The following is a 16,192-nucleotide window of genomic DNA, read 5'->3' on the forward strand; positions in this document are numbered from 1 at the left end:
AATGTATGAATTGAAACCAATTAGCATTGTTTCTAACACCGTTATTCAATAAAAATCTAGGTTACATTTTAGTTTTCTCATTCTTCATATTCTTTTGAAAGCCTTGTAATTTTTCATTATATTTTTACAGTCAAATCATTTATTTCCTGTTTAAAATTGTAATGACAATCTATAACACTAATACACTTGTAAAGACAAAAATTGCCCATTATCCTACATTCTATCATAATTCTTTAAACTTTTATTTCTCCCAGTATTTGTTATCATAGGTGTATTCCTCAGTTGAAATTTGTTCATAATTCTGTATTTAGGTTTTTCATTTAGCCTGTCATACATGTGTTCCTCTTCTTGTTAATTTAGTGTGAATAATTATGGTTTTTCATCTCTGTCTAAAATTCTGTGTAGAACAAAGCATATTTTCTCCCTTCTGTAATGTGGAAGGACTATCATTCTGCTTCAAAGGATAACAGTGATATTCATTATGGTGTTTTGACTTCTTTTCAACATCTTGAGTCATCTATTTTTAAACCGTAAGAGTTTTTTGGTCCAAAGTTTTCAGATACAAGCATCAGAAACCTAACCTTTTATCATTATTCATGTATCAAGTTTTTTTCTCCTTACCCTATTCATTTCTCAATTTATTGGCAGCTACCAACATTGCCATTCTACTTCCTTTTCTTTTATGAACTCAGCTTCTCTTTCATTCTAATTTGTATCCTGCTTTAACTCCTGGCCATTTTTTCTAGCATGAGTTTATCTGCTAGTACTAACTCAGGGCATTTTGATACATACTGAGAGAAGCAATAGACTGAGATCACCACCAACAGTCTCTCCAAGAGAAATTTAGCTCCTCCCCCTAGTAACACATGTTTCTACCTCTTTCCTGTTTTGATTCATACTTTTGATTTCATAGCATATTTTTAAAGATTTTTTAAGGCAAAACATTCTTTATGATGTCTTTTCAGTATTAGTAAGTGTAGTGTGGTTAAAAATTGTTGGCAAAATGTTCACCAAACCATAAAACAAACAAAACCCCCACAGAATGAGATGAAATATTTCAGATATGGTAGATGGTTGCTCACTTTATAATTGTTTAAGACTGATATTTATACAATGATGTGTGAGAAATTATTGGGTCTGAAAAATAGTACAAAAACTACATAATTGAAGAGGAAGTGCCTCCCATTGATTTGGTTGATCCTGTTTAATTTTATAGTGATTATAATAAGGTGTCCGGAGATGAAATAAGAATCCATTCTAATACTTTGTGTGCCCAATGACCGGTACTCTTGATAGATTATACTTCGTTTCACTTGAAACCCTAACTTTGCCTCAAAAGTGTGAGGGTAGAAGTTTCCAAGAAAACAACCTTAGAATTGTTCTGAATATTAATAAAAATACTGAACTTAATATTTCAGTATAAAAATACTGAACTTTGAGAATCATAAAGTGAAAAATTACCTTAAAAGACATTATGCTGATGTTACATATGCTCTGACTTTTTTCTTTGACTTAAAATACTATTTCAGCCATCCATGTATTAAACATTTTGAAATATCTGTAGCAGTAGTGATGATAGTTATTTTTCTCTAGAACTCTTGAGCTTCTTCACAGATGACTTGTGTTCTGAATTAAACAAGTTCAATGGCATAAATAAGTCTTAAGTGAAAAAAGGGTTTAAAAAGGAGTACTTTACCTTTTTAATTCTGATTTCTCAGTTTTAATGGAATTGTTATATGCTTCAGGGAAGCCAAATAAAATTTCATTTTGGTGTAGTGAGTTTATTTCTCATTGTCTAGCAGAACATCTTTCTCGTAGTGCTCAGTAAATATTTGACCAAGTGTCTTTGAAATTTATTACGAATGCTGAGTATTTTACTATTATAAAGGAATTGGAGTTAGGCATGCAAATTGCCATTTCTGTGAAAAATATGTTTCTTGTGTCAAAAGGAATTTTAGGTTGTTTTGTTTAAAGGAATTGAAATTGATTAGGATTTCTTTTGCACTGCTGTACTTATGTCATAATTATAATGTGCTATCTAGGAAATTTTATCTTAATTTTAAATATTTAGGAGTTGACATCTAATTTTAACTCTTAAAACTAAAGTGCTATTTTTCCTTAACTTTGGGAGTCTTGAAGTGCACAAAATCTTCATGAAGCTGTCTTTCTCTCCTATTTGGGAAAGTTTACAAATAAATAGTACATTTAAGATGTTTAAGAAGCTTGCAAGTTGACTTATTTCATTTGTTACCAAAATGATTAATTATTCTTTTGCTTTGATAAGAAATGGTAAAGCCTTAGAATTTTGAATACAACTTTTAAAATAATGTAGATACTGTATATATTTGTTCTGGTTATAATATTCTTATGACTTTTAAGGTTCATGGGTGGAAAATACTTATTTTTGCCTGCTTAATGTTAATTTAAAACTATTAACTTTTTAATTTAAGGGCTATATATTATCAGAGTTATTCTATAGAATTATTTTTATTTAACAGCTTTTATATAGAGACAAATTAGATATTTAATGATACTTGTGGGGAGGGGGAGAAGAAAAGAAATTACATAAACAGTCTTTTCCCTCCTTAATCATTTTTTATTATTGGCTGAGGGCACAAACTACTCGAAATATTTAACCTCAGAAATGAAACTCAAGAGTTCTCTGAAATTTGAATTGAACTGATATATATGGATATATAAGATTCAGATCTTTTATCATGATGCTTTAGTTTTCTCTGTTGATACATTTCAAATTCTAATTTCCAGCTAGGGAAAGGAGCTTGACAATCCAGATTTAAAGAGATCTAGCAGTTTGTTGTCTCCACTCATAGCTGTTGGCAAGTGGAGTTTACCTGGTGGAGTGTTAAGTTCCTCTTCCTCTTGAAACTGATTAGAACAGCTTAAAGTTGTTGGATTAATGGGAGTATGAATATTAATATTACTTAATAAGATTTAGTAGTGATGTGATGTTAAATTTCTAAAACAAAGACATTAATTTTGATATTATGCACATTAATTTTTTAGACCTCCTTAGCTACGTGTTTTGCTCAAGAAACTTTTGGGAAACAGTACAAACAAACTATAGGACTGGATTTCTTTTTGAGGAGGATAACATTGCCAGGTAAGAGACTAAAAATTTAACATAGAAAATTGTGCATATTTTATAATAAGAGATATAGGCAGAAATGTGTAAAATAAATTTTGGGGCTGCTTCTACATGAAAATATGTGTAATCAGTCAGTTTATCTTAGGGAGATTAATTTTCATCAGCATCTACCATGAAGACATTGTCCATGGTGTGAGAATAAAGTTTATATAGGAATACTTCTCTACTCTCCTACTATTTTTGACTACTACAGATTTTTCAAGGATAAACAATAGTTGCTTATAAAATTCTAAAACATTAAAAAAAATCAAATGCTATGCTATTATCAACAGATAATATATAAAGTAAATGGAAAAGACTGGAAAGGATTATTTTTTAAAAATATTATTTTGATTAGCCTCTGCTTCGGTTTTTTGTTTGAGAGAAAGTTGGACCAGAAGTATAATGTAGCTATGGAACTTCTGTGCTCTAATATGTGAATGCTGTTTTATGCAAGGCAGCATGAAATTGCTGGCATTTAATAGACCACTAAAATTTAGGGTCCCTAGGCACTCATAAAAATACAGTTTGAGCATTCAAGATGTTTCAGTTCACCATGCAAAGAAACTATTTAGATGCCAGTTGCAGCACATTTTGTGGGAAATACAGGGAAATAATAACAAAAAAAGAGTGGTTTCTGTTTTAAGTTAGTTACTGAACAATTGGGGCTTTAAAATTTTCTGTCCATTCACTGTGATGGTTAAATTATATGTTTAAAGTATTTTATTAAAAGCAGTTTATCTTGATTAGCCTTATAAACTAGTGTATCCCTCTCCTCTCTGAGGAAACCCATTTGAATAAAAACGGTTGCAAGTGTAGTGATAGAATCCTATGCTAGGATATGAGTGATAGTGGAAAGGGTTTAATAAAATCTAATATTATGAAAATATTTTAATCTCTCAAACACCCCATCTCTCAGATAGCTCTCCATGAGAGTTCTGGAACAGCTAATGAAAACTCTTGGTAATTGCAGGTATTCTGCAAATCTTACTAGTAATAGGCTCTTATATTTTGTGGTGGTCTGTACTTAGAAAAAGAAATTAGAAGACATAGTATGAGAAAAGAATTCTAATATTCTGTTAATGGAGTTATTTTTCAACAAGAGGTTTAAGTGAGAAACATGCATATTTAGTTTCACTTGTATTTTCTTTTAATGTATTCAAAATCAAAAATCTCATTTTATTTTCATCATTCTCATTCTTATGGGTAGGTTTCTGCTACATTCATAATATTTACAGCAGTAACTAGCAGAATACATGCACTATCACATAATATACATGCTGAAAACGTACTTTAACTGCAGTTTTTTCAGAAGTGCCAGTTGTACACAGGGAATCCGGGTATGTACTTAGTTATTGACTATGTTCTTTTGATGCTAATTAGCAAAAGCACCATCTTTCTGTATCATTAATATTGTTTAATTTTTCCAGTTTTTTAGTTCAGAGGTTTAAATAAAGGAGCAAGTACCAATTCAAACATTAAAAACATTTTAAGACTAATTTTGGACATTTTACATATTTGGTAGATGTGATGATTTCTGATCTGTTGCACAATGCTAACCAATTTTTAAATTTTGATTACTATGCAAAAATATTTGGTATTTTTGAAATTAAAATTATAGTTTAATATTTTAGAGTTAGAAAGTACTTAGGTTAAAAAATGATGTTAGGAAATGTGTAATCAATGAATGTATATTTTAATTTTTCTGATTCAGTTTTATTTTGATGGGCAGAGTTCCAGAAATTTCTTTCTTTCTTTTCTTTTTTTTGGAAAAAGCAATTGGTTTTATGGTACTTAATGAACTTAAAATTATGGTAGAAATTTCAGTAGGAAAAAATAGTTTTAATGTATATAATTAATAGGTAAATTAAGAAATATAAAAAGTCATATTATATCCTTAATATACATTACCTTAATTTTAATTCATTATAACTGTTAAATGTAGTATGATCAATATTTATATAATTTGCTAAAACATTGCAGGTAGCATTATGGGATTTATAGTAAAGAAGCATAGTAATCAAATCTAGTATTTATTAGTAATCCAGTAACTCTTATGTCCATTAAGATTGTTAGTGGTGTAATACTGCCTGTCCATCTATTCACATTCTCTTCATGTACGTTTTCAAGGTCATTACTTTGCAAATACTCATCCATTTTAGTGTATTTCATGATCTGGTATTCTGTATAGTCTGGATGCAACCACTGTGCAGATTTTACTGCTTAAAATAGTCTATCTGTTAGTCAGAGATTCTGCTGATAGAGCTTCTTAAGAGCCTTAGTCAAAATACTTTCAGGAAGCTTGTGGGTACAGTCCAGTAAACAGCGTTCTACTGTGAAAAGGATTTCTAAGTCTTTAGTACAAGAAGTGGGCAGACTTGTGTTTTTAGTTCCATCTTGACTATGCAGCACTTTAAGTAAGGTTAACCAAGGCACCAAGTGTACTTTTATAAGGTCACTGTTGAATCCTCTTTGTGGCTTTGATTCATACCAAAAGAAACTTACCTGTATTTTGTCACCTCATTTATTTTATTTTTTTTTCTCTAGTTAAATGTCTTTGCTTACAAAGGAGCAGGAATTTTGTACAATTTTGCATTTTGGATTAGATTGCTGGCAGTTTTCTTAATGTTTTTTTTATTAGTTAGAAAATTACATTAGATTCCTGATTTTTAAAAATTTTGCAATATTAGTTATTTAAATATTAGTTATTTATATAGCTTCATAGGTATGCTATTTTGAAAATATACTGGGAGACTTCATGTCTATGTGTGCAAGAACTAAAGTGATGTTGATTTGAATTCCATATTTATGTGATTTCATTTTTATGTGTTAATAAGTCTCAAATTCAAATGTGATTAAAATTTTATTTCTAGGTATATGAAATAACTAAAAGTTAATATTTGTTGAGGTTATGGTAGTAGAAGTTTTCTTTTTCGCTTTGTTCTTTTGCTAACATTGTATATTAATTGGTTATCATTAATGCATAGCTGTTTTTATTTCTGAAGCACTAGAATATGTATATTAAAAAAAACAAGCCAACCACAAAAGAGTGCTTATTTGGAAAGGTATAGATTTAAAAAATACCCTCAACACATAAATGCAGTATAAACCTCTTAGATGGAGACAGTTGAATAAATGATTTAGAATCTTCAGGTGATTGTCCTCAGAATTTGAAAACATGTCATGAAGATCATATTCCTAAAGTTATAGTTGAAGTATTCAACACTTAATTCAGATAGGACCTGAATATCAGAACTTAAAGGAAAAAGGCTTCATATATCTTCATATGAAGTTAAGTGATAGGTTTTTCTGTCCTTGAAAAAAATGGGAGTAGATGTATTTTATTAAGTGTTGCTCCAAATCCTACTGTAAAAATATTAATATTGTTAGATACTGATTGTAAAGAGTTTTTCCAAATAAAATGAATGGAGTACTGCCTGTTTATCTAAGGGCTTCTGAAATTATTTGATATAATTCTAATGATGGCTAGCCCTACCTGCTTAATTTGAGACAGCAGTATAGGGGAATGATTTCAGCTTTGAATTTTGAAAAATTTAGATTTTTAAGAAATTACATTTTTACAAGTTGTTGGACAAGTCTTAGTCTGTGACATTTTGGTTTTCGTATTCATAGAGCTTAAAAACATTTCTGTCATTACTCTGAACGTTGAGAGTGAGTGTATGTGGGAATGATGACGGGTGATAAACTTCAGTAGCTCTCATTAATGCTAATGGAAGTTCCTCATGTAAATCCTCTGCATGTTGGCAGATGGAACAGACCTACATCCAAATAATGGAAAGATTGTAATGCATACCCAACACCCAACAAAACTTAGGGTTAAGGGCAAAACTTGGCTGGTTAGTCCAGTGTTGTGCTTTCCTTTCAGTTGCAAAGTTGAGTGGTTTGACTAACATTTTCTGATTTTAATGTTTTACATTGGTATAAAAATTCATATACTATTTTATAGTCCTTTTCTCTTCTTTTTTTTGGTGTTTGAGGTGAGACCATTTTTTTAGTTTCTAAGTTTTTATTTTGAGTTTTCCTGATTTGCACATCTTTCAGAAAGATACATTTTTCGTGAGGGAACTCATTTTGAAGATACTGAGATTTTGTCTACCTTTGGAGAAAACTGCATAATTTTATTAGAAGAAATAGTTTGAAATGTTAAACTAAAAAGCATATTGAGCATGGTCTTTTTCTAGTCGTTAATTGTATTGCTTAGAGAGAGTAGCTTATCAATGATTTTCAAAATGAACAACAAAATTTTAAAGATTGCTTTGTATTTTTATAATGTTTGTGCATGGAAAAAGCATTATAAAGCCGATTTTATGAGGGCTTTGAAGCACATATAATTTGTTTCAATGGAAATGCTTTGAACAGGCATATTTAGTGATACATGCGGTATGTATCCTACCTCACTTCTGAAAAGGCTAATCATGTTTGTATTTGATAAGTTAAATTGAAAACATGTAATTTTTATTATGTTTACTATTGCATATAATAGCTGACATTCAAATTTAAAACATTTATTCAAGTTGAAACTATGGATTCGTTTTGTTGTCGGTTATCATTCTGTGCGCTTTAGAACCTTAGAGTATGGAACTTAACAGTAAAATTCATTATGTGCAATAGGGTAGATTAGTATATAAAATTCAAATTTTATTTTTAAAGTATATTTCTTACCCCAGGTACAAATACTATATTGTTCTACTTTCTGTTCAAGAAAAATTTTTTAAGATTTAAGAAATTTATGAAGTAATGCTTTCTTTATTTTCTTTTGTTTTGAAGGTAATTATAAATGTAGTTCCATGGAAATGGGGTAAAAGTATAAGCCTAAATTTCCACTATGATTTCTTTTGATAACGTTACTTTATAATTCCAAATATCTGACTATATGACTCTGCAGAATAAAAGGCAAATTAGGTTCAGAGTTTATGATTGTGATTTAATGTTCTGTGAAACTGGATTCAGTTGTTACATTGTTACTTAACTTTTTTGTATTCTTATTTTTATTTTCCTATTTTATGTTTTAGGAAACTTGAACGTTACACTTCAAGTTTGGGATATAGGAGGGCAGACAATAGGAGGCAAGATGTTGGATAAATATATCTATGGAGCCCAGGTATGACAGGAATTCTGTGATTATTCTGATACCGAAAATACTCTTCTCACAAACACACTTAACTGGGTACTCACACACACTTTTTTTGGACATGATTTCTATCTGATATGTAAAGAGACTAAATTTATATTTGTGTTAATCCTTTGGTTTCATCCTTCCCAAATTGTTTGGAGTGATTTGAATCAAGGAACTCTTAATAGCTTTCATATGCTACTTATATTACAAGATATTATTATCAGCAGTTGAATAAATGTAGTGATAATTGATACTTGGATATTTATTAGCTGACTTCATAATAGTGACAACTTTCAAAATATATAAGCTGAATGAATGAAAAATACAGAAAGGGAAAATTTAATTTCATTTAAATTATAAGGACAAAAAGCATATTTGTATGTCTATATTTTTGTGCTATGAACTAGTCTGCTAAATATTTATAGTTCTCCAGATTTAATAGGTATATCAATATATTAGAAAACTAAGTATGCCTAATTATATATATGAAGTACATACAATATTTTAACATGATAATGATGTCTTTTCAGAAGAAAATGTATATATTATGTAACAAAAATTATTTGGCAACATGAGCTTATATAGACATGTTTTTAAATTATTGTACAAATAGGGAATGTGTATGGTAGTAGTATACTTTAAAAAGTTAATTATGGACATGCTATTAATTTTTGCTTTTTCTTCCCCTTTTAATAAGTGTGTCTCTTTCACATTGTCTTGGGCATTGGGGGGAGTTTGATGTTTTTAGTGGGAGAATCAGAACTTGGTTATGTAGAACTACGTTGCTTATAAGAAATGAATCTAGAAAATGAAGACAGATAATGTTAAGCACTCTTCTTCATGAAGTTTGATGATTGTTAAGTACCATTACTTTAATTTTTGATGAAAAAGATTTTCTGAATTATTTTTCAACATAAATGAGGCTCAGACTGTTCTGATCATGTGTAAAGGCCCTACTTTTGCTTTTTATATGATTGATACATTGATTGGGTTCTTAGAACTCTTTCTTCTTTGCCTTTTCTTCTACACTAGAGGCCTGGTGCGCAGATTTGTGCATGGGTGGGCTCCCTCAGCGTGTCCTGCGGGGATTGGGCCGAAACTGGCAGTCCAGCATCCCCTGAGTGATGTAGTAGTGTGTGAAGCGGCAGGCGTCTGGGGAGGAGCCCAAACCTGGGCTGGGCATCACGCCGCTACTGCTCATCCCGGCCCCGCTCTGCCTGCTGCCGCCGCTGAGTAGGCTTGCTGCTGCTCCGCTGCGGTCTCTGCACACCCATCCTGGGGTGATACTGGTATGCCCATGACTGAGAAGCGGCTGTGGGCTTGCGCCCAGTCAGTTCTGATGCCGGTCCCAATCCCGGTCCTGGTCCAGATGGGCTGGGGGAGAGGGGGTGCGCAGGGGGAGTGTCTTGTGCCACTGCAGCTGCGCTCGCCAGCCGTGAGCCCGGCATCTGGCGCCTGGCTGTCAGCGGGTGCTCCCGCTGTGGGAGTGCACTGACCACCAGGGGGCAGCTTATGCACTGAGCGTCTGCCCTCTGGTGGTCAGTGCGCACCATAACAACAGGTCGAACGGTTGAACAGTCAAATGGTCGCTTAGGCTTTTATATATAGATAGATAGATTATTCTTTGTCTCCTGACAAGCCTTCCTGCTCCCTTAACATTTTCTCTTGTGACCATATGACTTGATATTTTATGCATGTTTATTTTTCCCTTGAAAAGTGCATCTCAGGTTTTGGTTTCTGTCTTTATTGTTGTTTAATTTTTTGTTTTAAACTGATTATGTTTAAAGTGGATATTAAGCTAAAGAAAAATTGCTGAACAGAGATATGTGGAAATCAACAGTCCTTGTTTCATATAGTTGGTAAAATGGGATTTGAAAATAAAAATCTTTTTCCACTTTGCACCATTAAGATCTATCTTCAAGGACACATATTGGATTTAAAAAAGAAAAGAAAATTAGATTAGTCAAGCTTCTTATGATATTTGATTCTGAGTGTCAAATAGGATCTTTTTATGTTTTATAGATGTAACTAGAGTTAGTGGAGAACAGGAAGATTTTATGCATCTCAGCATAAATAATATCAAATTCAATTAATTAATTTATTTAAAACTTGGGGGAATATTACACTCATGTATTGGAATCTTTTAATTTTACCATATGTCAAGTCATTACAAATTATTATTTGATATACTTAAATTATGTAAAGTTTGTTAATGTTATAAAATTGTGGTGTTATATAAAAATTAGTATTAATGTGAAATTTACATAATATAGAATTAACCATTTTAAAGTATATAATTAGTGGCATTTAGTACATTCATAATGTATGACATCCCCTCAAATCACCTTTTGTACAGTGTATGTTTTATACTATTACATACCTGCTTACAATTAGTAGGCATTGTGGGCAAATTTGTAGAAATTTCAGAAATTTCCATCTTTTTTGAGAGTACTTGAGGTTAGTACTATTTCTCTATTCTCTTCTAATTCACCTCATATCTTGGGAGGAAGAGAATGTTATATATTTTTTAGAACTTGTTATGTAAGATTTCTATTTTGAAGGGTTTTTTTTTTCTCTTTGATGGTGTCTTATTTATATTTTACAATTTCTGTGAATGTAAGCATATACCATGTTTTATTAAACAACAATATAACACAATATTTCTGAGAGTTTCATTAACATTTTCATGAAAGTATCTCAGGAAACTAGTAATTCTGAGATGATAAAATGAATTGTCATAAATTAATGATAATGAAATAAATTTTCTCTTCTTTCCAGAGATTCTAAATTAAATGCTATGTAAAATATATGAAATGCATTTACTAGTAGTTTCTTGTTAAAATATGTGTAATTTTTTTATCCAGGTCAGAGAAGCTCTGACTACAATTCACTACCATAAATTGGGGGAAATGTTATTTTTCAAGAACAATGCTTTCAAATAGCATTTTAATATAGTTAACAACTTTATATTATATCATATAATTATTCTTCAAAGTGGATCAATACTGTTTCTAGAGTTGTTGATGCTATCTATTACCTATCTCATGAGTACTTTGTATTTTAGTACACACATTACAGGATAGAACTCTTCATAAATAATGTTTTGATGAGCTGTTTTGAGGACATCAGTTTAATGTATTATTAGAGGATTTTATTTTAGATTCTCTAGTTTATGTATTGGGTATAAAAAGAGTTATCTTAAAACCATCGGAGCTATTAAGTTAGTGAATTTGTTTTTTAAAAAGCTTTTTAAAACATCCATGAAGAAGCTTATTTATTGTATAGAAATTGACTTAGTTTCAAATAAAACTGATTATTTTATCCTCTTCACTCCCCCCGCATCAGTAGCATTAAACTTTACAATAAATAGTCTGTTGAATAGTGTTGTGTGAAACAAAATTGAATTGACACCCAAGAAAGAATTAGTGAGATATTTTGACAAGAACTGTTCTAAGAATTGAAGTATATCCCAGTTAAATTCCCAGATTTAGAATTGCCTTAAATTTTTCTAGGAGTCTTCAGAAAGATGTTATAGGCTATTTTTCATAGTGGTTACGAGCAAACACACAGTGCGTAGTGTTTAGTGCCCTGTAACCTGTGGCTAACAGAGGCTAATAACAAACCTCAGAGAAGGACTGCATGTTTCATTTTTGTAGCTCTTTCCATCCTGGAATCTAAGTGGTTTGCAAACACTGCTCTACTGAGCATCAGCTCAATGAAGTATAGTCATTTGTGAGTTAAACATAACTACTATTGTGTGCCAGTGAGCCAGCCTGTTAACCACCAACAAAAGGATTTGGTGTCGGTCTGACAACTGAGGAGAGATCACATCTGAAAGTGGGATTCCCTGAGCCCCTCTGCTATCTTTTATTATGAAATTTTTAGTTAGATGTTTGCTAACTTGTATCTAATTTTATTTGCAGACGTCTCTTGCTTTACCATTTCTTCTTACAGATTGTACTTATTTCAAGGTATATGTTGTTATGACTATTGTATAATCTATATGACTTATTTCTATATATAATTAAAAACTAAAGTACATTATTTGTCATACAAATCAGGGAGAAAAATCACCTGCATTTTGAGAATAGGGAACTTTTCATTTTAGGGAAGGTTAAATTGTGTGTGTGTGCGGTGCCTTATAAAATTTAGAAATAAATCTATGAAATACCTTCTAAGACTGTTGTGTTGCCACCAGTGTTTGTTTCTTCAATTATTCCTACCAATTATTCCTTTGAAAATGGCATCCATTTGATTTACTGACTCATCATGCTTATTAGATATGATAAGTAAAATAGATGAAAACAAAATACTATATGAAGTAATTTTATATAATATTTACTAAATGTCTTGAGGTTTACAAAGAGAAGGGAATTGCAGGGGAGAAAGAGATGTTAAGATATAGAAAATGGAGGAAGTTATTGTGAAAAATTTGAAAATATAGCAGGATTTATTAAACTTGAAATCTGATTTCCAAAAGTCATGGCAGAAATATTTGGGAAGAAGAGGAGCACTTATAGGGCAAATTGGGAAGAGGAAGCACAGGGTAGTAAGGGGACAATGACATAGGAAAAGGATGAATGGCGGGTAGATGGGTGGTAAAAGAGGGTACCAGGGACATGACACATGGTGATGGGTTTCGATATCTACAAGATTACCAAGAAAACTATTTCCAGTATCCCCAGTAGATGCTTTTCAGATTTTAGTTGTTACCAAGATGTGTTTTGTGAGGGTGTTGTATTGTAACTTCTTTTGGCTGAGAAGATTCTGATAGAATTCTGGAAGGAATCAGAAGAGGTCTGGATTGATCCATGTGGTGAGAGGGGCTTTGAGGTGCTTGTATAAACTCCCAAAGAGGTGAGTACTTAGAGGTCTGGCTGTGGTGTGCTGAAGCTGGTGGGCAGAGTCCTGGGAGTCAGTGTCTGCTTATATGATTTTGGTAGTTTGTCTTTCAAAGAATTGGTCCATTTCATTTAAGTTGTCAAATTTTAGCCATAGAGTTGCTTGTAGTCCTTTTTTATCCTTTTAAGGTCTATGGGATCTTATTAATTTGCCTCTTCTCTATCCCTCCCTTTTTGGTTAACTTGGCTAGAGAGTTACCAACTTTTGATTTTGTTCATTTTATTTATTGTTTTCCTCTTTTCAGTTTTATTGATCTCTAGGTAATTTTTATTATTTAGTTTTTCTGCTTGCATTAGGCTTAAGTTGCTCTTCTTCCGTAGTTTCTAAAGTGGCGGCTCAGGCTATTGATATTTCTTCTTTTCTAATATATACATATATTCAGTGCTATACACTTTCCTGTCAGCATTGTTATTGCTCTATTTCAAAAGTTTTGATAGGTTGTGATTTTATTAGTTTAAGGTATTTTTTAACTTCTCTTGAGACTTTTTTTTTTTACCCATGTGTTATTTTGAAGTATGTTGTTTAATCTCCAAATATTTTGAGTTTTCCAGCTATCTTTCTAATTGCTGATTTCTAATTTAATTCCATTATAGTCTGTCTACTAACATGCTTTGTATAATTTCTAATCTTATAAATTTGCTAAGGTATATTTTATGGCCCAAGCATGTCAAACTCAGCCCACAACGAATATTTTTCTGGCCCAGCCACATATAACGGTATGTAAGAAACGTTTTAATAAAAAAACTTGTAACTTAATTTTTACATCATCCTGTTATACATACTCTACATATATAAAAGGCTAATATGCTAAGTGTCTGACAGTCCAACTGTTGCTATGATGCACACTGACCACCAGGGGGCAGATGCTCAATGCAGGAGCTGCTGTGACACACACAGAGAAACGGCACCTCGGACCTGGCACCCACAAAGCAACACTTGGCTTCCCCCAAGTGGGACACAGGCCCCGCCACCAACCCAGAGCAACAGCCCACCAAATCACAGCCCACACTGCTGAGATGCCCTGGCGCAAAATGTGGCCCACAGCCTAGCCCAGCCTGGAAAAGGTCGCTGTGGGCGCTGCATAATGTCATTACATAGCAATGCCCAGCTTCCTCTCCCTAGTGACGACTAGCCTCCTTGCAGTTTCTTCAGCCCAGGAACACGACTTGCTTTATAGCCAGGTACAAATATTTCACACTTTAACCAAATGTCTGTGAAGCGTTTTCCCATTCCTCATCTCATTTGATCCTCACAGAAGTCCTGGAGTAGGTAGATAAGGATACTCGGTGAAGTCCTACTTTGTTTTCATTAGCCTGAAAATGGAGATTTAGAAAGCTTAGAAACTTGACCCGACTGAAAAGAAGTAAGAAATGGTGGACCTTGAAAATGACTTCAGGTTTTGTCACTGCGCAGAATATAGTTAAACACTGCTGCAGTTAAATATTTTACCCTCTGTTCTCCCTGTGTGATCTACAATAATAATCTGCTTCGTGTTAATATTTACTGCTGTGTTGCTGACAGTTACCTGAAAGAGAAATTGGGGTGCTTCACTGGGCTGGAAAAAGTTTAGCTACATAAGAATGCATATCTAATTAAGCAAGTTTATTCTATATATATAAGAAGCTAAGTTGATTCATGCATGCTTGATACATATAAAGCTCTTGCTGGCACCAATTACACGTGTGTGTTTCGATCTGTCATTGTCGATCGTGAATTTGATTGACACTTCTATTATAGCGAAAGGGCAAGTAGAAATATTAAAATATTTCTTCTAATTAATTTCCTTTCAATGTGCACAAATTTGTGCACTGGGCCACTAGTTATTAATAATGAACTATAATGTTCACTAATGACTGATTACTGTAATCGTGTTGCATTCATTTCCCTTATGCGCCTTACGCACAGGCATACCATTTCTAGCAGCGAATATTTTAGCAGCCGATTGCCACGTCATTAGTCTTGCACTGACTTGTTTGGTGTGCGCAACAGGAAATATTTCACTTTTGGAGAACAAGAAAAACAGGTTTATTTGCGTTATTCTTATTAATTTGTGCAGTTATTCAGTGTCTGGTAAGTTAATGTTCAAGAAAAATATTAATTTTTATTAAAATGTTCTATTATTTTATGTTAGTGATTACTTATTTATTTCAGCCCTTTGTATTTAGCATGTCTCTATCAAAGTAAACCCATGTTTCTATGAAAATTGAAGCTTTTGTTTTTTTGTGGCCCACATAAACTTAAACCTTGTTTATTTGGCCCGTGTTAGCCTTTGAGTTTGACATGCTTGGTGTAGTCTATCTTGGTGAGTGTCTCATGTGAACTTGAGAAGAGTGTAAATTCTAATGTTGTTGGACAAACTGTTCTGTAAATGTCAATTAGATGATGCTGATTGTTAGTGCTATTTGGTTCAACTTACTGGTTTTCTGCTTTATGTATCAATTAATGAAAAAGGGGTGTTGAAGTCTCCAATTATATTACTGGATCTGAGGATTTGGAATTTCTTATAGTTCTATCCGTTTGGTCTCAGGTATTTTGATACTCTGTTATTAGGTATATGTACATGAAAGATTGTTACGTCTTCTTGGAAAATTGACCCCTTTATTATGATACCAACCTTTATACTTTAAATAGTTTTCTTTATTCTGAAGTCTGATTTGTCTGAAATTAATACAGTGACTGTAGCTTTCTTTTTATTAATGTTAACATGGTATTTCTGTATTTCCTTACTTTTTTTTTTTTCTTCTTCAATTTTTTTTATTAAGGTATTATATGTGTACATATCTTACCATTGCCCCCCCCACCCCACTCCCATATATGCCCTCACCCCCCAGAGTTTTGCATCCATTGGTTATGTTTATATGCATACATACAAGTCCTTTGGTTGATCTCTTATCTTCCCCACCTCTCCCTAACCTTCCTGCTATACTTTGACAGACTGTTTGATGCTTTACTGCCTCTGTATCTATCTTTTTGTTCAAGTTTATAATGTTCTTTATTATCCATAAATG

General features: G+C 32.4%; 1 protein-coding gene across 2 annotated transcripts in view; it reads left to right on the top strand.

Moving 5' to 3' along the window:
- Positions 1-16,192, top strand: part of RAB28 (RAB28, member RAS oncogene family) — a 77,316-nt gene that overhangs the window by 1,763 nt on the left and 59,361 nt on the right. For both annotated transcript variants that reach the window (XM_008150873.3, XM_008150874.3), the window contains exons 2-3: positions 3,025-3,121; positions 8,179-8,267. In XM_008150873.3, the coding sequence (XP_008149095.1) occupies positions 3,025-3,121; positions 8,179-8,267 (186 nt within the window). The remainder of the gene's footprint in view (positions 1-3,024; positions 3,122-8,178; positions 8,268-16,192) is intronic.

This window comes from Eptesicus fuscus, chromosome 2, assembly GCF_027574615.1.
Source record: "Eptesicus fuscus isolate TK198812 chromosome 2, DD_ASM_mEF_20220401, whole genome shotgun sequence".
Lineage (NCBI taxonomy): Eukaryota > Metazoa > Chordata > Mammalia > Chiroptera > Vespertilionidae > Eptesicus > Eptesicus fuscus.